We start from the raw sequence: 21,967 nt of genomic DNA, 5'->3' as shown, positions 1-21,967 counted from the left end.
GCATAGCGGGATTTCTTATAAGCTTCTTGAAAGCAGCAGCTCTACTCTTTGGCTTAGTGTGGATGTTGCCTGTAGTCCATGGCTTCTGGTTGGGGTATGTACATTCTGTCACTGTGGGGACGAAGTCCTCAATGCGCTTATTGATAAAGCCAGTGACTGATGTGGTGTACTACTCAATGCCATCAGAAGAATCCTGGGAACATTTTCCAGTCTATGCTTGCAAAACTCCTGTAGTTTAGCATCTGCTTCATCTGACCACTTTTTTTATTAACCTGAGTCACTGGTGCTTCCTGCTTTAACCTCTACAGGATCGGTGGGGTCCCCCGCAGGACGGTTGAGCTAACGTAGGCTAATGCGAGTAGTATGAGATTGTAAGTAACAAGAACATTTCCCAGGACATAGACATATTGGATATTGGCAGAAAACTTCCATTTGTGTTAATCTAACTACACTGTCCAATTTACAGTAGCTGTAATGGAATAATACCATTCTATTGTTTGAGGAGAGTGCACAATTATGAACTTGAAAATGTATTAATAAACCAATTAGGAACATTTGGGCAGTCTTGATACAACATTTTGAACAGAAATGCAATGGTCCATTGGATCAGTCTAAAAATGTGCGCATACACTGCTGCCATCTAGTGGCCAAAATCTAAATTGCGCCTGGGCTGGAATTTTTTGTTTTATTTTATTTCACCTTTATTTAACCAGGTAGGCTAGTTGAGAACACCTTTATTTAACCAGGTAGGCTAGTTGAGAACACCTTTATTTAACCAGGTAGGCTAGTTGAGAACAAGTTCTCATTTGCAACTGCGGCCTGGCCAAGATAAAGCAAAGCAGTTCGACACATACAACAACACAGAGTTAAACATGGAATAAACAAATATACAATCAATAATACAGTAGAAAAATCTATATACAGCATGTGCAAATGAGGTAGGATAAGAGAGGTAAGGCAATAAATAGGCCATGGTGGCGAAGTAATTAAAATACAGCAATTAAGCACTGGACTGGTAGAATGTGCAGAAGATGTATATGCAAGTACAGATACTGGGATGCAAAGGAGCAAGATAAATAAACAAATACAGTATGGGGATGAGGTCAATTGGATGGGCTAATTTACAGATGAGCTGTGTACAGGTGCAGTGATCTGTGAGCTGCTCTGACAGCTGGTGCTTAAAGCTAGTGAAGGGAGGTAAGAGTTTCCAGCTTCAGTGATTTTTGCAGTTCGTTCCAGTCATTGGCAGCAGAGAACTGGAAGGAAAGGCAGCCAAAGGAAGAATTGGCTTTGGGGATGACCAGTGAGATATACCTGCTACAGCGTGTGCTACGGGTGGGTGCTGCTATGGTGACCAGTGAGCTAACATAAAGTGGGGCTTTACCTAGCAGAGACTTGTAGATGACCTGGAGCCAGTGAGTTTGGCGACGAGTATGAAGCGAGGGCCAGCCGACTAGAGCAAACAGGTCGCAGTGGTGGGTAGTATATGGGACTTTGGTGACAAAACAGATGGCACTGTGATAGACTGCATCCAGTTTGTTGAGTAGAGTGTTGGAGGCTATTTTGTAAATTACATTGCTGAAGTCGAGGATTTGTAGGATGGTCAGTTTTACGAGGGTATGTTTGGCAGCATGAGTGAAGGATGCTTTGTTGAGAAATAGGAAGCCAATTCTAGATTTCATTTTGGATTGGAGATGTTTAATGTGAGTCTGGAAGGAGAGTTTACAGTCTAACCAGACCCCTAGGTATTTGTAGTTGTCCACATATTCTAAGTCAGAACCGTCCAGAGTAGTGATGCTGGAGGGGCAGGCAGGTGCGGGCAGCGATTGGTTGAAGAGCATGCATTTAGTTTTACTAGCATTTAAGAGCAGTTGGAGGCCACGGAAGGAGAGTTGTGTGGCATTGAAGCTCATCTGGAGGTTTGTTAACACAGTGTCCAAAGAAGGGCCAGAAGTACACAGAATGGTGTCGTCTGCGTAGAGGTAGATCAAAGAATCACCAGCAGCAAGAGCGACATCATTGATGTATACAGAGAAGAGAGTCGGCCCGAGAATTGAACCCTGTGGCACCCCCATAGAGACTGCCAGAGGTCCGAACAACAGGCCTTCCGATTTGACATACTGAACTCTATCAGAGAAGTAGTTGGTGAACCAGGCGAGGCAGTCATTTGAGAAACCAAGGCTGTTGAGTCTGCCAATAAGAGTGTTGTGAATAATTATGGGCTTTCTCTTGCATTTCAAAGATGATGGTACAAAAAATATACAAAAAAAAATCATGTTTTTTTTCTAAGTATTATCTTTTACCAGATCTAACGTGTTATATTCTCCTGCATTAATTTCACATTTCCACAAACTTCAAAGTGTTTCCTTTCAAATGGAATCTAGAATATGCATATCCTTGCTTCAGGTCCTGCAGGCAGTTAGATTTGGGTATGTCATTTTAGGCGAAAATTGGAAAAAAGGGGCGGATCCTTTTCGCTTGTAAGCAGGAATCAGGAGGACAGAATTATGGTCAGATATAAATGGAGGGCGAGGGAGAGCTTTGTACGCGTCTCTTTGTGTGGAGTAAAGGTGGTCTAGATTTTTTTTCTCCCTCTGGTTGCACATTTACCATGCTGATAGAAATGAGGTAAAACTGATTTAAGTTTCCCTGCATTAAAGTCCCCGGCCACTAGGAGCCCTGCCTCTGGACGAGAGTTTTCCTGTTTGGTTATGGCAGTATACAGTTCATTGAGTGCCAGCATCTTACTTATGTCTGAGTGTTGGAGTGTGCCCTCTGGCTGTCTGTAAGTAAATAAAAACTAGAAAATGTGGCTGTCTGCTTTGCTTAATATAAGGAATTAGAAATGATTTATACTTGTACTTTTGATACTTAAGTATATTTTAGGAATTATATTTAATTTTGATACTTAAGTATATTTAAAACCAAATACTTTTACTCAAGTTGTATTTTACTGGGTGACTTTCACTTTTACTTGAGTCATTTTCTATTAAGGTATCTTTACTTTTACTCAAGTATGACAATTGGGTACTTTTTCCACCACTGTTTATTAGTTAATTAGTCACACAGTAGCCTAATCCCAATCAAACCGTCTGCCGGGCCTGTATTAATTATATTGTGCTTAGCTTTTTGTAATGTGTTTTGTTTTGCTTTTGAAAGCCATAAACTTTTCAAATACTGCGCAACATTATTATTAACGATTAAAAAGATGACTTTAAGCTTAATTATAGAACAGATCTTGGGGTTCGGAAGTACAGTAGTGTTTGAGAGGTAAAATTACAAAGGTTTTCAACCAACCTATTTTCTGGCCACTTGATGCGTCGTTACGTACCATGGCCCATGACCGCCGCACACGTGAAACCTGGCAAGTGGCCAAGAGGGCAAGAGAGAGGCAAAACAGATCAGCACAAAACAGTTCAGCGCATCCCACCACGACCAAATGCTTCTTTCAATATATTGCTATAGTCCGTTTTTAGTGTACCTAGGTAGATCCTCTTTCTCTCTCTTGGAAATGACAGCCCGACTACGGAGAGTTATGCCCTTGGCGCTGGTGGTTGTCATGTGCGCACTGATCTATGTGCTTCTGTATGGACACATCTCTGAAGACAGCATCGGGTATGTATTCTGCACCAACAAATGGCAATATATTTGACTTGTTGAGTTAGTCAAAGGACGTTAGTATTTTTTTTTTTAACTGTGGGGAACATTCACAACAAGAATAAAAAACTGAAACTCCAAAATATATTTTTTCTTGTTGCAATTGTTGTATTTGTTGCCCATTGCAGGTATTTGACCCAAATACAAGTTAAGAAAACAATTTACATTACAGTGCAGTTATTACAGTGTAATTACATGTAGTTATTCACACACTATTCCGTTTTACACTGTAATCCCATACAAAAAAAGATTGCCGTTTTGAAACTGCAGTAAAAGTTCAGTGGCTTGCAGTGGACTGTGGAATTCTGGACAAGGTAATTGCAGAATAACTGCCTTGTAGTTCTAATTCACTGTAACTACAGTCAAACTGCAAAATGACTGTATAAAATAAAGGGTTATTTTGGATGCATATTTTGAGCAATATGCAGTTATATTGCACTCTAACTGCAATATTTTTGTTTTAAGGGATTGCACCGTAAGCTAATTGCAGTAACCCTAACCTTACCATGTACTTAGTTTTAAAATGATTAATTACAATACTTGTTACACTGTTATTACATTTATACTTACTTACATAGTAATAAAGACAGTGGTGTAATGTTTTTATGGAAACGGATAATAATGACTTTTAATCAAAATGCTCCAAAAGCTCTGATTATTGAAAAGTGGTGGAATTGTGAAGCGGAAGGGAAATTGTTTTTTATCTGAAAATATATATTTTTTAAACAAATAAAAGAACACTGAAGTGCTGTTTTTTTGTTTGTAATTATTGTGTGTCTGGATCCTATAGGGTCAAATCCTAGATTCCACTTAAGTCAAAAATGTGTTTTTATCAATGCATAACTAAGTGAAAATTACACTTCAGTGGAAGTTAGGCTTTACCTCTTAGTCTGTAACTTGTTGAAATTGGCTTCACCACTTCTTGACATAATATTAAAAATCATAGATGACATCATATGGGGTTTTCTTATCTTTTTTTAAAATGCAGATCATCCTTGTTTTTTCCCCCACACTTATACAGACACTGGTATGGTGCTGGATGTATAGGTGTCTGTATAAGTGAGAGAAAAAAGAACAAGATGTTATGTATTAAAAAAAGATCAGAAAACCCCCTATGATGTCATCTATTCTTTTTTTATTCAGCCATTTTCTAAAACTACAGCTACTTCCTATGGGACGGCATCTCCTATAGTAAAAATACAACAGATGTTTTTGGCACATTCATGAAGTATAGACTTTTTACCACTCTCAAATCAATCAATCAAAAGTTATTAAGGACATATTTAAATAATCCATTAACACACATTGTGTATTTCTTTCATTCTTGGGTCCAGGATCCGTTTCTACGGTGATGGAAACATTGTGGCTGTCTATGACACATCTAAAAGGTGGAGCTTGCCCGCATGGTTGAAAAACTTCCACTATGCCTCCAATGTGGACTTAAATATTAATATAACTAGGAAAACTGCAGCTGGTAACTTCACAGCAATCACAACCAAAGAAAAAAGTAATTCCGTGACGACTGACCCAACAACTTTAAAGCAGACCGTAAAACAGACAAATGGATTAACAGGTGGACCCAGGTCTGCACACAAGGAGACCCCTATGCTCCCCCTGCAAAAAAAGGACTTCGAGCAATATCCCGACTGGGATTTTGAGGATGTTTACATCCGGGACAAGCAAACGAGACAGACGGTAAGCCTATGTTTTTAGACAGTCACTGGTCAAGGATTTGCAAATATTAACAAACATCCCAAATAAACTCTATGTGTGTGTGTGTGTGTGTGTGTGTGTGTGTGTGTGTGTGTGTGTGTGTGTGTGTGTGTGTGTGTGTGTGTGTGTGTGTGTGTGTGTGTGTGTGTGTGTGTGTGTGTGTGTGTGTGTGTGTGTGGTGTGTGGTGTGTGTATGTGTGTGTGTGCCAGGCCTGTCCCCAGTCTCTGCGGAACTCCAAGGACCCAGGCTTCCAGCAGGCCTTTATACCAGACGTCCAGTTGTACCTCCACGGTGAACTACTCAACGTGCCAGAGTGGAACAGGCTAGCTCACTTCAATAACCCCTTTGGCTTCATGGAATACACAAACTACACAGGTGTGTGAGTGTGAGCATGCGCACGCACGTGTGTGTGTGTCCAGGAGTATGGCTATCCAGGCTGTATCACAACCGGCCGTGATTGGGAGTCCCATAGGGCAGCGCACAATTGACCCGCGTCGTCCGGGTTTGGCCGTGGTAGTCCGTCATTGTAAATAAGAATTTGTTCTTAACTGACTTGCCTAGTTAAATAAAGGTTAAATTAAAACAATTTTAAAAATCCTTGGCAGGCAGCGCAGCTCGTATGGACAACTCCCTCTTCAGCCATGTAGACTTTTGACACAATTACAAACTTTCATCCTTTAGTACACAGTAACACACGATTAAAGAGGGCGGGTCTACATTGGCTAAGGGTGTGCAATATCAGGAACATGGCATAAATCAAGAAACAACAAGAGAAGTGAGAAAGCAAGTGGAATTGGTGTCTCACTGCCATACTCAGCTACCCCAGGTTTAAACAAGAGCATTAGGAACAAACACACATTACAAACGGGTTCTTAGTTTGGGTTTGAGTGGCAGAATAATGAATTCCCAGACATGCATCAACTTCACAAGAGTCAATGCAAATTGAATTACTAAGGTTTTATTTTGAGACTGGTCAAAAAGGAGGACAAAGGTAACGCAATGATTTAATCAAGCAAAACAAAACACAGATTCTGGTGCATGGTTGAGGGAAGCACTAACCAAACAGTCATTTTACTTCTCAATATTACATTTTTTTTTTAAATGATCTCAAAATTAAGTCAGCAATTTACAACGTTAGACCACAGCTACATGGCAAACTTCCCTCTTAGCTGCACTTTCAAACTTAAAAAAGACAGGATTTAAAGGAAATGTCAATGAGAACAATGAATCAATCATTCGCAAATGGAGGCTTATTGGGAGACTCTCATTTGGCCAAAAGACTGTCCTCTGTTCAACTCCTCCATTCTCTCCTCAGTGATAAGTGATTGAGGAGAGTGTCAATTCGTTGGTTCTATGTGGAACCATAATGACTCAAAGAACCCTTCGAGCCCTTCAGTGGTTCTTTACAATTCAGAAAAGGGTTATTTAATCTTTTAGTGATAATTCAAATGTAGGTGCGCCCACTCATTCAAATATTTTGGGGCGTGGTTTGCTCTTTTTCGATAGCGTGACAAGCGAGAGTGTCATCCCAGTTGATCTAATTTGTTCTGTTATGTCAATGTATCCTAAATATAATTAGGCCCAATAGCAGTATCTATTGAAAGACTCACATAAGGCCTTGTGTCAATTGAGAACTGTTTACTAAATCAGTAGCCTCTTACAAATCCCCAACAACCTGATGTTCCGGGTTTTCAGCAAAAATGGAAAGAGAGCCTGTGACCAGACTTGGGCTTTTGGACGTTAACAAGGTGACGCTCCTTCTTAACTCCTCCTCCACATTTACTGGATTGGTTGAACAGTGCAGAAGAGAACCTCCCCCGACAGTTGTTTTTCCTCCTATCAAGACCAGTCTGTAAAAGATCTAGCTTCAGGCGTTTCTTTTATGGCTGCTACCTTAGGTTACTAAAATCAGTGGTACTCAATTCTCTCCTCAGGGACCCCCAGCTGTTCCAGAGATATACACCGGATTCAACTTGGGAATTAGCACAATAGTAACACCTATGGAATTTTAACAATGTAATACAGCTAATTACAATCATTAAAAAAAAGTTATTCAAAAGGTTCTATAAAGAACCAAAAATGGTTGTAACCAGGGGAGAACAACTGTCCCCGCTCATTGAGGATTTCAAGTTCCTGTGTCTAGTGCCGGCATTGTTTTCAGAAAACCGGATCCCCCATTATAGTGAATGAGAAAATAGCAAACTTCGTGGTCAATCATTGTATAAATAAAACATGTTTTGAGGACAATCATGGTACCGATAATTACTTCTATTACACCATGTCCTTGAGATGGTTATTTTTAAATCACACACAGAAGAAGTTATAACGATCATTTCGTTGCTAATGGCTTTCAACTTGAGATACTCAATAAGCTAATGAAACACTGTGCTAGCCTGCAAAGTCACTTCCTAGAGTAGCTCAAACTGCGCATGAAATGTTTCCAAAAACTCATCCATGAAGCAAGATGGCAACACGCTGAAACGACACTTCACACTTCCTGATCTACAAATGTGCCACAGACTTCACATAGGAAACAATGGAGTGATGTCATCAATGGCTCCATTTTCTTTTACAGTCCATGGTTGAAACCATAGTGGAACCCTTTATGGTGCTATATAGAAGCTTTTTGTTAATGGTTCTCTATAGCACCATTGTCATGTTCTGACCATAGTTTTGTTATTTTATTGTTTGTTTTAGTATGGTCAGGGCGTGAGTTGGGGTGGGCAGTCTATGTTTGTTTTTCTATGTTGGTTTTTGTGTTCGGCCTAGTATGTTGGATATCATTTTTTGAATAAAGAGGAAATGTACGCTTACCATGCTGTACCTTGGTCCAGTCCTTCAGCCAGCCGTGACAGAACTTCCCACCATCAACGGACGAAGCAGCATGGTAAGGTGGACTCCTGGACATGGGAGGACGTTCTGGACGGCAAGGGAGTCTACACATGGGAGGAGATCCTGGCGGGAAGGGATCGCCTTCCATGGGAATAGGTGGAGAGCAGAGGCAGCCGAAGAAAGGAACCAGCGGTATGTGGGAACACGGCTAGCAAGGAAGCGCGAGAGGCAGCCCCCAATTTTTGGGGGGGGGCACACAGGGAGTGTGGCAGAGTCAGAAAGCAGACCTGAGCCAACTCCCTGTGCTTACCGTGGAGACCATGGGACTGGTCAGGCTCCTTGCTATGGGGTGATGCTCACGGTGTCGAGGCGGAGCATTCACAGGCCGGTGTGCTCGGTGCCAGCGTCCCGCATTTTCCGGGTGGAAGCTGGCATCCAGCCAGAACGGGTGGGGCCAGCTCTGCGCTCGAGACCACCCGTGCGCCTCCACGGCCCAGTGTATCCGGTGCCTCGGCCAAGGAAGAGGCCTCCTGGATGTCTCCCTAGCCCGGTGAGTCCTGTGCCTGCCTCCTGTCTGGAGCTGCCAGAGTCTCCCTCCTGTCCGGAGCTGCCAGAGTCTCCCTCCTTTCCGGAGCTGCCAGAGTCTCCCTCCTGTCCGGAGCTGCCAGAGTCTCCCTCCTGTCCGGAGCTGCCAGAGTCTCCCTCCTGTCCGGAGCTGCCAGAGTCTCCCTCCTGTCCGGAGCTGCCAGAGTCTCCCTCCTGTCCGGAGCTGCCAGTCTCCCTCCTGTCCGGAGCTGCCAGAGTCTCCCTCCTGTCCGGGGCCCACTACGAGGGTCCCCAGTCAGGGGTCGGCGGAGAGGGTCCCCGCTCTGGGGTCGGCGGCGAGGGCCCCTGCTCTAGAGGCGCCACCTAAGTGGGCAGAGCCAGAGGTGGAGCGGGGTTACGACCCTCGCCAGAGGCGGAGAAATGTCCACCCAGACCCTCCCCTATAGGTTCAGGTTTTGCGGCCGGAGTCCGCACCTTTAGGGGGGGATACTGTCACGCCCTGACCGTAGAGAACGTTTTATGTCTCTATTTCGGTTTGGTCAGGGTGTGATTTGGGTGGGCAGTCTATGTTCTATGTTCTTGCGATTTTTTTATTTCTATGTGTTTGGCCGGGTGTGGTTCTCAATCAGAGGCAGCTGTCTATCGTTGTCTCTGATTGAGAACCATACTTTCCCCCCACCTGTTTTGTGGGAAGTTAACTTTGTCTTCGTTCAGGGCACAGAGCCCAAAGCTTCACGGTTTGGTTTTTGTTCTTCATTTTGTCGGCGTCATTTTTTGAATAAAGAGGAAATGTACGCTTACCATGCTGCACCCTGGTCCAGTTCTTCAGCCAGCCATGACAGTCACTAGCCGGCTATCACCCGCTACTCCACCCTGAACCTTAGAGACTGCTACCCTATGTACATTGAGTCATTGAACACTGGTCACTAAAAATGTTTGTATAATGTTTATTGTTTTTAAATGATTTATGTAGTTAGAAACAGATAAGATCAGCATTATTCTGTTGAAATGTAATTTGATCTCTGAGAAATTAAGATTTTTGATTACACACTTTATATGTGCATACTGTATTCTGGACATAGCTCACCCTACATAACTACTGCTGTACATACTGTATTCTGGACATAGCTCACCCTACATAACTACTGCTGTACATACTGTATTCTGGACATAGCTCACCCTACATAACTACTGCTGTACATACTGTATTCTGGACATAGCTCACCCTACATAACTACTGCTGTACATACTGTATTCTGGACATAGCTCACCCTACATAACTACTGCTGTACATACTGTATTCTGGACATAGCTCACCCTACATAACTACTGCTGTACATACTGTATTCTGGACATAGCTCACCCTACATAACTACTGCTGTACATACTGTATTCTGGACATAGCTCACCCTACATAACTACTGCTGAAAAATACTGTATTCTGGACATAGCTCACCCTACATAACTACTGCTGTACATACTGTATTCTGGACATAGCTCACCCTACATAACTACTGCTGTACATACTGTATTCTTGGGTTTACTACCATTTTATCTGGGCATTTTTATTGTTCAGAAATGTGGTGGGTACTTGCTTTGTTCGCAGGACTTTATCCTGTTAACTGTTCCAAATGTCTGAACTGAATTTGGGAAAAGGGCTTTTATGTACTCTGAGCCATCGTCTTGGAACACCTTACAAAATACTTTTAAACTGGAAGTCCTTGTCCCAATTGGTGTTTTTAAATCACTGATGAAGTATTTTGAGGCTGATTCCCGGACCTGTCAATGTTTTTAATGTGCTGTTTTATGATGTTGTTATACTCTTGTGAATTCTATGGTTTTTACTAGATTACTAGTTTTTACTAATGACTTGGTGCTGCCTATCTTGGCCAGGACGCTCTTGAAAAGAGATTTAAAATCTCAATGAGCCTTTCCTGGTTAAATAAAGGTTAAATAAATACATTTAAATAAATACAATTCTGTACATAGCTGATTCCTATGTATCTATTGCTGTCCATACCTTTTTCCTACTTATATATTGTCCATACTGTCAATATACACCACACATTTATATTCTGAATTCAGACATTGAAATTTATCGTTCTGATATTTCTTAATTTATTGATTTCTTCAATTATTTTTCTTGTTTGGGGGGGATTATTTGTGTATTACAGTGGCGGTCGATACCATTTAAGATGGGGGTGATTGATTTATTTGGAGCATTATTTCTATTACAGCATATTGGATGACCGTCATTACCATTTTTAAAAAGTTTGCGAGGAGAGGACTGAGGAATTAGCAAAACCAATTAGAAAATTAGAATCTCCTGAAGGAAGTCCACTGCGAAAATATATTTTAAAAAAAGGTCTACTTGGCCTGTTTTTGTGTGGTTACAATGTGTAGTAGTACAGTACTTCCTGATACTTCTACCATTGACTGGTGCCAAGTCAAGTGATGCTTGCTTTATGGAATCCCAAAGACACAGACAAGTAAAACATACTGTGTGTGGTTGGTTACAGAGATCAAGGCAGTGGTGGACCTGATCCCCAAGCCAAGAGAGGCCCTGCTCCTGCCGCGGGGGAACCTCAAGTGTATTCGCTGTGCTGTGGTGGCCAACGGAGGAATACTCAATGGCTCTCGGATGGGGAAGGAGATCGATGCCCATGACTACGTGTTCCGGTCAGTGTGTGTGTGTTTGTGTGCGTGCGCCTGTGCATATTCCTATGACTGCATGCATCTGTGCATCACAATGATCAGGCAATTTTATTGAACCTTTATTAAGGCTGGGAGTCCCATAGAGACCAAAGTCGATTTTTCAATGTTTCAGCTGGAACCTATATTTGGTTCTGGTTCCGGAATGTGTGAGACAGATTCCTATGAGTTTAACCTGTGGTCAATTCCATGGTAATGGAATTATGAGTGTCCGATTTTTCACTTTAAAATGTATGCCAAAAAAAAAAGCTATTGATTTCAAAGTTTAACAAACCATACAACTCTATGCACAATGACTGCTTTGACCAATTTACACAGTAAATAAATAAAGAATAATTTACTGCAAAAACTGTGCAAAATCTCCCTCAGTTTTATTCTGTTACCAAAAGTTGTATCTGCACAGTTCTTCGTGTAAATGTGTTTTTCTTCAAATGTTCATTTGAAATTGTTAAAAGCATTCCTTGTGCATAGAGTTGAATAGTTTGTTCAACTTTGAAATCAATGGTTTTTGTTTGTGCCTTCAGAAAGTATTCACATTCCTTGACTGTCACGCTGGTATAAAGGATTTGGAGACAGGCGCAGGAATACACAATAAGTTTGTTTTAATACACCCAAAACAAACATGTATACAAAAACACTGGGCTGTACCCAAACAGAAGAGCGAGGGTAAACCTCGGTGACCGACACGGGACCATACCCGTAATAATATATGCAGCACGCAGCATAACAGCTGCACCAACGCATAGGTGCTCACACCACCAACGGACATGGGAACAATAACCCACAAAGACAGAGGGAACAGGGGGCAAATATATGACTTACTAATAGGGGAAATGGGAACAAGGTGTGTGTAATCAGACAAGACAGTCTGGGGTTGATGATAATGAATCCCGTTCAGTGAAGCCTAGAAAGCTGGTGACGTGGACCCTCCCTGGTGAAAATCCCTGGTCAGCGAAGCGTCCAAGATGTCCACCGCAGAAACCCAGCACCGCTCCTCTGGGACGTAACCCAGAGGAGCGGAGACGCCCCCCCCGCCTCGAATCTAGGACCTCTCAGACAGAGTACGCCGGACCTCCCTCGATGTCCAGAGGAGGAGGCGGGGCGTCACTGGGTCCAGCCTCAGCGAGGGGACCAGGCACCACTGGCCTGAGGAGAGACACATGAAAGGTCAGGTTCATGCGGTAATCAACAGGGAGTTGTAAACGGTACGTTACCTCATTAACCCTCCTCAGGACTTTAAACGGCCCCACAAACCACAGGCTCAGCTTCTGGCAGGGCAGGCTGAGGGGCAGGTTCCGGGTGGAGAGCCAGGCCCGGTAGCCTGGGGAGAAGACAGGCGCTTCACTGCGGTGGCGGTCGGCCTGCTCCTTGTGCACACCGAAACCACTCGTCCACCGCAGGAGCCTCGGTCTGGCTTGGATGCCAAGGTGCCAGGGCCTGCTGATATCCCATCACGCACTGGAAAGGACTGAGGTTAGTAGAGGAATGATGGAGGGAATTCTGTGCGTACTCCGCCCAAGGTACAAAACCTGCCCACTCCCCCTGCCGATCCTGACATTGAAATGTTTCACATTTTGTTGTGTTACGGCCTGAATTTAAAATGGATTTTTTTACAGTACATACAATACTCCATAATGTTTATCCTTATGTTTTATAAATGTTTACAAATTAATAAAAAATGAAAAGCTGGAATGTCTTGAGTCAATAAGTAATTCAACCCCTTTGTTATGGCAAGCCTAAAGAAGTTCAGGATTAAAAATGTGCTTAACAAGTCACATAAGTTGCATCGACTCACTCTGTGTGCAATACTAGTTGTCAACATGATTTTTTAAATGACTATCTCATCTCTGTACCCCACACATACAGTATAATATGTAAGGTCCCCTCAGTCGAGCAGTGAATTTCAAACACAGATTTATCCACAAAAACAAGGTAGGTTTTCCAATGCCTCGCAAAGAAGGGCACCTATTGGGAGCAGACATTGAATATCCCTTTGAAAATGGTGAACTCATTAATTACACTTTGGATGGTGTATCTATACACCCAGTCACTACACAGATACAGGTGTCCTTCCTAACTCAGTTGCTGAGGAGGAATGAAAATCCTCAGGGATTTCACCATGAGACCAATGGTGACTTGTTTAATGGCTGTGATAGGAGAAAACTAAGTATGGATCAACAACATTGTAGTTACTCCACAAAAATAACATAATTGACAGAGTAAAAATAATTAAGCCTGTACAGAATAAAAAATATTCCAAAACATGCATCCTGTTTACAACAAGCCACTAAAATAATACTGCAAAAGATGTTGCAAAGCAATTAACTCTTTGTCCTAAATACAAAGTGTTATGCTGGGGGAAAATCCAATACAACACATTACTGAGTACCACTCTCCATATTTTAAAGCGTAGTGGTGGCTGCATCATGTTATTGGTATGCTTGTAATCAATAACGACTTGGGAGTTTTTCAGGATAAAAAAAAAGAGACGGAAGCTAAGCACAGGCAAAATCCTAGAGGAAAACCTGATTCAGTCTGCTTTACCCCAGATACTGGGAGATGAATTCACCTTTCAGCAGGACAATAACCTAAAACACAAGTCCAAATCTACACTGGAGTTGTTTACTGTCCTAGAAGACAGTGATGATCAACAACCAATCTGACAGAGCTTGAAGAATTTAGAAAAGAATAATGGGCAAATGTTTCACAATCCAGGTGTGGAAAGCTCTTTGAGACTTAGCCAGAAAGACTCACAGCTGTAATCGCTGCCAAAGGTACTTCTACAAAGTATTGACTCAGGGGTGTGAATACTTATGTAAATGAGATATTTCTGCATTTAATTTTCATGTTTTCACATTGTCATTATGGGGTATAGTGTGTAAATGGTTGAGAAGAAAATCAATTGAATCCATTTTGAAATCATGCTGTGACACAACAAAATGTGAAATAAGTCAAGGGGTATGAATATTTTCTGAAGGCATTGTACATTTTAAACTGAAAAATCAGTCTCAGCGTAATTCCGTTGCCATGGAATTGAACAATTACCTTTGACCTATCCAGGAAAAGCTTGGCCAGCTCTGTACTGGATGTGTTTGTCCCCGTAAGGTTTTAGTCCAAGCAGGGTGAATTATTATAACACCAACAGGATAGTCAATGTACATGTATGATCTCTGCAGTACAGTTTGTGACAAACTCTTTGGCATCCTAATTGGCTCCTCCAGTGTGTCGCAGACTTTTTCAACATCAAATATTTGTTGTACAATATTGTCTTAAGGTGTGGTTCCATGGAATGGGATTTATTCAACTCACACAGTGAAATTGAGAGAGACACCTCATTTCTGTATGTACTGTAGTCTGACACGATGTATTAAGAATAAATAAACCCCAACCACACAGTAGTGTTCCTTTCTGGCTCACCTGGTCTGACTTTGCAGGGGTTATAGGTGGTGGGCTCACGCAGAAAAAACGTGAGGTTGATCGATCCCCGTCGAGGGTGGGGTAGATATTTTATATATGACCGTAAAAGATTCTTATGACGATATCGTTTATTGGCACCTTCAATTCTCGCACATTTCCTCATAAAAAGTATATTTCAACATTCATGTCTGCAAATTTGCTCAACTGCCAGGGGTACAGTGTCCCTACAAAATAAATAGTTGGGGTACGAACTGTCTTGATCGTATGAAGAGGTACAGTAACTTCGTTGACCATTTAGCAAATGTATTGAAAGCTAGCCAATGTTAGTTTGACTAGCCTAGCCAGCTACTATAAATGTCAATTTGTGTTTCAATTAGCTATCTCTGTCCAGTGAATTAAACTATTTAAGGCACTGGCAATCGGCCATGACAATGGGCTTCTGGATCTCTTCAAGGTTTCTCTGTGCATTCAAATTTCCATAGATAAAATGCAATACACTTCTCCAGCGTGCCAGTGGCTATCAAAGGTGAGCGTTTCTCTGAAGTCGGTTACAGTGCAAAACCGTAAAAAAAAGAAGTGAAGACCCTGAGGAGGTCGAAGAGCATGGAGAGGAGCTTCGCTGAGACGGTTTCTGATGGTTTGTGTTGAAGTTCTTCGGTTGTGCAAACCCACAGTTTCATCAGCTGTCCGGGTGGACGGTCCTGCAGGTCTGGTCTCATCAAGAGACTGGTCCACATCCTGCAAGAAGCCGGATGTGGAGGTCTTGGGCTGGCGTGGTTTCACGTGGTTTGTCCAGTTGGATGTACCGCCAGTTGGATGTACTGCCAAACTCTTCAAAACAATGTTTGAGGCGGTTTATGGACAATAAATAAACAGAATTCTCTGGCAACAGCTCTGGAGGACATTTCTGAAGTCAGCATAACAATTGCATGCTACCTCACAACTTGAGACATCTGAGGCATTGCGTTGTGTGACAAAACTGCACATTTTAAAGTCTCCTTTTATTGTCCCCAGAACATGGTGCACCTGTGTAATGATTATGCTGTTTAATCAGCTACTTGATATGCCACACATGTCAGGTGGATGGATTATCTTGGCAAAGGCTAAATGCTCACTAACAGAGACGTAAACAGAATTACACGTGATGCTCCATAATGACGTAGCGAAAACAGGTTTTGTTTACATAAGTATTCAGACTCTTTACTATGAGACTTGAAATTGATCTCAGGTGCATCCTGTTTCCTTTGATCATCCTTGAGATGTTTCTACAACTTGATTGGAGTCCACCTGTGGTAAATTCAATTGATTGGACATGATTTGGAACGGCACACACTTGTCTATATAACGTCCCACAGTATGTCAGAGCAAATACCAAGTACCAAGAGGTTGAAGGAATTGTCCGTAGAGCTCCGACACAGGATTTGGTCGAGGCACAGATCTGGGGAAGGGTACCAAAAACTTTCTCCAGCATCGAAGGTCCCACAAGAACACAGTGGCCTCCATCTTTCTTAAATGGAAGAAGTACGGAACCACCAAGACTCTTCCTAGAGCTGGCCGCCGTGCCAATGATCACTCTGACAGAGCTTTAGAGTTCTTCTCTTGAGATGGGAGAACCTTCCAGAAGAACAATCTTCTCTGCAGACGTGTTTGTTGTTGTCCCATGTAAATGTTGTATTTTTTTCATATTTTTTGTATATATTTCAATATATTTCAATCTCTTTTTCCATTTTGAAATGAAATATACCTTCCGGCAACCCGTCTCACCCATTGCGATACAGATCCACTTTTTTTTAGACCTTATAGCTAGAACCTCCATCGGAAGCTAGCCATCAGATGCTAACCAGCTAATTAGCTACTAGCTATTTAGTCATTGTTAGCCACTGCTAGCGGCTTTTACCTCTAGCTCAGACACCATCCGTTTTTACCCTGGATAATACCCGCCAGTCTGCACAGCGCGACATCAATCCTGAGTATTTCAGGACTGCTTTTCTCCACCATTACCCCAGACTACTCCATTACTGGACCATTATTCCGGATCCTTGCAGCTAGCTAGCTGCTACCGAGTGGCCCAGCCCCGAAGCTAGCCTTTGAACCAGGCCCATCTCCTGGCCTGCTCAGTGGACCCCACTCGGCTACACAGCTGATGCCTGCCGGACTCTTCACTAACACGACTAGAAGCCACTACGTCGCCGGATTCCTGCCGTAAGCTCTAGACCTTGTCATCGGATCATCGATACTATCTAGCCGCTACCGAGTGGCCATAGTGGAGCCACTCGGTAGCCTTGTCCCGAAGCTAGCACCAGTTAGCCTGGAGCCAGACGCATCTTCCGGCTATCAAACAATATTACTCCTGCTACATTACCTCTTTTTCCAATTGGCCCTGGACCCTTTGTCAACACGGAGCCCCGCAGCTACACCGCGACTGGCCTGCCGACGTAATTCCATCTGATGTGCCCTCAACCGGCCTTTGTCGGACGTCGATGAAGACGCTCCTGCTAGCCCCGGCCTGCTATCTTCATGAACGCCATGTCTCCCGCTTACCAGCGTGGTAACAACTTCCCTGTTTCATCTATTGCTGTTCACTGGACCCTAAGATCACCTGGATACATAGCTGATGCCTGCTGGACTGTTCATTAATCACGGAACTCCATTTAGTTTGTTCTGTTTATCTGTCGGCACCAGCCTCGAACTCAGGCCCTGTGTGTAGTTAACTGACCCTCTCTGCCCAATCATCACCATTTTACCGGTTGTTGTTGTTGTTGTTGTCTTAGCTGATCAGCTGTTGCTGTCTTACCCATTGTCTTAGCTAGCTCTCCCAATCAACACGTGTGATTGCTTTATGCCTCGCTTTATGTCTCTCTCTAATGTCAATATGCCTTGTATACTGTTGTTAAGGGTAGTTATCATTGTTTTATTTTACTGCGGAGCCCCTAGCCCCACTCAACATGCCTCGGATACCTCCTTTGTCCCACCTCCCACACATGGGGTGACCTCATCTAGCATAACTAGTACCTCCAGAGATGCATTCTCTCTTATCATCACTCAATGCTTAGGTTTACCTCCACTGTACCCACACCCTACCATACCGACCCCTGTCTGTACATTATGCCCTGAATCTATTCTTCCACGCCCATAAATCTGCTCCATTTATTCTCTGTCCCTAACGCACTACATGGCCAGTGTTGATAGACTTTAGCCATACCCTCCTACTCCTCCTCTGTTCCTTGGGTGATGTGGAGGTTAACCCAGGCCCTGTGTGTCCCCAGGCACTCTCATTTGTTGACTGTAACCGTAAAAGCCTTGGTTTCGTGCATGTTACATCAGAAGCCTCCTCCCTAAGTTTGTTTTACTCACTGCTTTAGCACACTCTGCCAACCCTGATGTACTTGCCGTGTCTGAATCCTGGCTTAGGAAGGCCACCAAAAATTCAGAGATTTCCATCCCCAACTACAACATTTTCCGTCAAGATAGAACTGCCAAAGGGGGTGGAGTTGCAATCTACTGCAGAGATAGCCTGCAAAGTTCTGTCACACTTTCCAGGTCTATCCCCAAACAGTTCGAGCTTCTAATTTTAAAAATGAATCTCTCCAGAAATAAGTCTCTCACTGTTTCCGCCGGTTATAGATCCCCCTCAGCTCCCAGCTGTGCCCTGGACACCATATGTGAATTGATTGTCCCCATCTATCTTCAGAGTTCGTTCTGTTAGGTGACCTAAACTGGGATATGCTTAACACCCCGGCCGTCCTACAATCTATCTAGATGCCCTCAATCTCACACAAATCATCAAGGAACCCACCAGGTAAACCCTAAATCCATAAACATGGGCACCCTCATAGATATTATCCTGACCAACCTACTATATCAGCAATCACTGCCTCATTGCCTGCATCCGTTATGGGTCCGCGGTCAAACGACCACCCCTCATCACTGTCAAACGCTCCCTAAAACACTTCTGCGAGCAGGCCTTTCTAATCAAGCTGGCCCGGGTATCCTGGAAGGAATTGACCTCATCCCGTCAGTTGAGGATGCCTGGTTGTTCTTTTAAAGTAATTTCCTCACTATTGAAATAAGCATCCCCCTTTAAAAAAACGTAGAACTAAGAACAGATACAGCCCTTGGCTCACTCCAGACCTGACTGCACTCGACCAGCACAAAAAAATCCTGTGGCGGACTGCAATAGCATCAAATAGTCCACGCGATATGCAACTTTTCTGGGAAGTCAGGAACCAATACACACAGTCAGTTAGGAAAGCAAAGGCTAGCTTTTTCAAACAGAAATTTGCATCCTGTAGCTCAAACTCCAAACAGTTCTGGGACACACTGTAAAATCCATGGAGAATAAGAGCACCTCCTCCCAGCTGCCAACTTCACTGAAGCTAAGAAACACTGTCACCACCGATAAATACACGATAATCGAGAATTTCAAAAAGCATTTCTCTACGGCTGGCCATGCTTTCCTCCTGGCTACCCCAACCCCGGCCAACAGCTCAGCACCCCTCACAGCTACTTGCCCAAGCCTTCCCAGCTTCTCCTTCACCAAAAATCCAGGTAGCAGATGTTCTGAAAGAGCTGCAAAACCTGGACCCATACAAATCAGCTGGGCTAGACAATCTGGACCCTCTCTTTCTAAAATTATCTGCCAAAATTGTTGCAACCCCTATTACTAGCCTGTTCAACCTCTCTTTCGTATCGTCTGAGATTCCTAAAGATAGGAAAGCTGCCACGGTCATCCCCCTCTTCAAAGGTGGAGACACTCTAGACCCAAACTGTTACAGACCTATAACCATCCTGCCCTGCCTTTCCAAAGTCTTCGATAAAAGACAATACTGTGCAGCCGTATTCATCGACCTGGCCAAGGCTTTCGACTCTGTCAATCACCACATTCTTATCGGCAGATTCAACAGCCTTGGCTTCTCAAATGACTGCCTCGCCTGGTTCACCAACTACTTCTCAGACAGAGTTCAGTGTGTCAAATCGGAGGGCCTGTTGTCCGGACCTCTGGCAGTTTCTATGGGGGTGCCACAGGGTTCCATTCTCAGGCTGACTCTTTTCTCTGTATACATCAATGATGTTGCTCTTGCTGCTGGTGATTCTCTGATCCACCTCTATGCAGACGACACCATTCTGTATACATCTGGCTCTTCTTTGGACACTTTGTTAACAAACCTCCAATCGAGCTTCAATGCCATACAACACTCCTTCCGTGGCCTCCAACTGCTCTTAAACGCATGCTCTTCAACCGATCGCTGCCCGCACCCCCCGCCTGACTAGCATCACTACTCTGGACGGTTCTGACTTAGAATATGTGGACAACTACAAATACCTAGGGGTCTGGTTAGACTGTAAACTCTCATTCCAGACTCATATTAAGCATCTCCAATCCACAATTAAATCTAGAATCAGCTTCCTATTTCGCAACAAAGCCTCCTTCACTCATGCTGCCAAACATACCCTCGTAAAACTGACTATTCTACCGATCCTCGACTTTGGTGATGTCATTTACAAAATAGCCTCCAACACTCTACTCAGCAGACTGGAAGCAGTCTATCAGAGTGCCATCCATTTTGTCACCAAAGCCTCATATACCACTCACCACTGCGACCTGTATGCTCTCGTCTGCTGGCCCTTGCTTTATATTCGTCGCCAGACCCACTGGCTCCAGGTCATCTATAAGTCTTTGCTAGGTAAAGCTCTGCCTTATCTCAGCTCACTGGTCACTGTAGCATCACCCACCCATGGCACACGCTCCAGCAGATATATCTCACTGGTCATCCCCAAAGCCAACACCCACTTTGGCCGCCTTTCCTTCCAGTTCTCTGCTGTTAATGACTGGAACGAATTGCAAAAATCACTGAAGTTGGAGACTTATATCTCCCTCACGAACCTTAAGCATCAGCTATCTGAGCAGCTAACCGATCTCTGCAGCTGTACGTAGCCCATCTGTAAATAGCCCACCCAACCACCTACCTCATCCCCATATTGTTTTTATTTACTTTCTGCTGTTTTGCACACAAGTATTTCTACTTGCACATCATCATCTGCACATCTATCACTTCAGTGTTAATTTTCTAAATTGTAATAGCTTCGCTACTATAGTCTATTTATTGCCTTACCTCCTTACTCCATTTGCATTTGATTGTACTTTTGTTTATCAGATGTGTAACTCTGTGTTTTTGTCGCACTGCTTTTCTTTATCTTGGCCAGGTCGCAGTTGTAAATGAGAACCTGTTCTCAACTGGCCTACCTGGTTAAATAAAAAAATGTAAAAAATGTTTTTAAAAACTCCACAAATCAGGCCTTTACAAATCAGGCTTTTATGGTAGAGTGGCCAATCCTCAAATCAAATCAAATTAAATCAAATCAAATTTTATTTGTCACATACACATGGTTAGCAGATGTTAATGCGAGTGTAGCGAAATGCTTGTGCTTCTAGTTCCGACAATGCAGTAATAACGAACAAGTGATCTAACTAACAATTCCAATAAAACTACTGTCTTATACACAGTGTAAGGGGATAAAGAATATGTACATAAGGATATATGAATGAGTGATGGTACAGAGCAGCATAGGCAAGATACAGTAGATGATATCGAGTACAGTATATACATATGAGATAAGTATGTAAACCAAGTGGCATAGTTAAAGTGGCTAGTGATACATGTATTACATAAGGATGCAGTCGATGATATAGAGTACAGTATCAACGTATGCATATGAGATGAACAATGTAGGGTAAGTAACATTATATAAGGTAGCATTGTTTAAAGTGGCTAGTGATATATTTACATCATTTCCCATCAATTCCCATGATTAAAGTGGCTGGAGTAGAGTCAGTGTCATTGACAGTGTGTTGGCAGATGACCGTCCTCTCAGAGAAACTAGATTCTCTGGTCTGATGAAACCAAGATTTGAAGTCTTTGGCCTGAATGCCAAGCGTCATGTCTGGAGGAATACTCCAGATGTAACAGACTGACCCTAGCTTTGTTGAAGCACATTTGGACCAGGCTATGAGGGGTGGCCTAAAGACGGTCATCTGCGGTCGTGCTACCGGACGTGCTACCTGTCCCAGACCTGCTATTTTCAACTCTC

At 43.1% G+C, this 21,967-nt stretch overlaps 1 protein-coding gene across 1 annotated transcript in view; it reads left to right on the top strand.

Annotated features, from left to right (window-relative positions):
- The first annotated feature begins 3,377 nt into the window (after positions 1-3,377).
- Positions 3,378-21,967, top strand: part of LOC112229175 (alpha-N-acetylgalactosaminide alpha-2,6-sialyltransferase 1) — a 28,274-nt gene continuing 9,684 nt past the window's right edge. The window contains exons 1-4 of the mRNA XM_024395026.2: positions 3,378-3,615; positions 4,992-5,352; positions 5,581-5,746; positions 11,269-11,428. Coding sequence (XP_024250794.2) covers positions 3,440-3,615; positions 4,992-5,352; positions 5,581-5,746; positions 11,269-11,428 — 863 coding nt within the window. The 5' untranslated portion in view covers positions 3,378-3,439. The remainder of the gene's footprint in view (positions 3,616-4,991; positions 5,353-5,580; positions 5,747-11,268; positions 11,429-21,967) is intronic.

Source organism: Oncorhynchus tshawytscha, linkage group LG25, assembly GCF_018296145.1.
Source record: "Oncorhynchus tshawytscha isolate Ot180627B linkage group LG25, Otsh_v2.0, whole genome shotgun sequence".
In the NCBI taxonomy this organism is placed as follows: Eukaryota; Metazoa; Chordata; class Actinopteri; order Salmoniformes; family Salmonidae; genus Oncorhynchus; species Oncorhynchus tshawytscha.
This window is presented reverse-complemented; position numbering and strand designations above follow the sequence as displayed.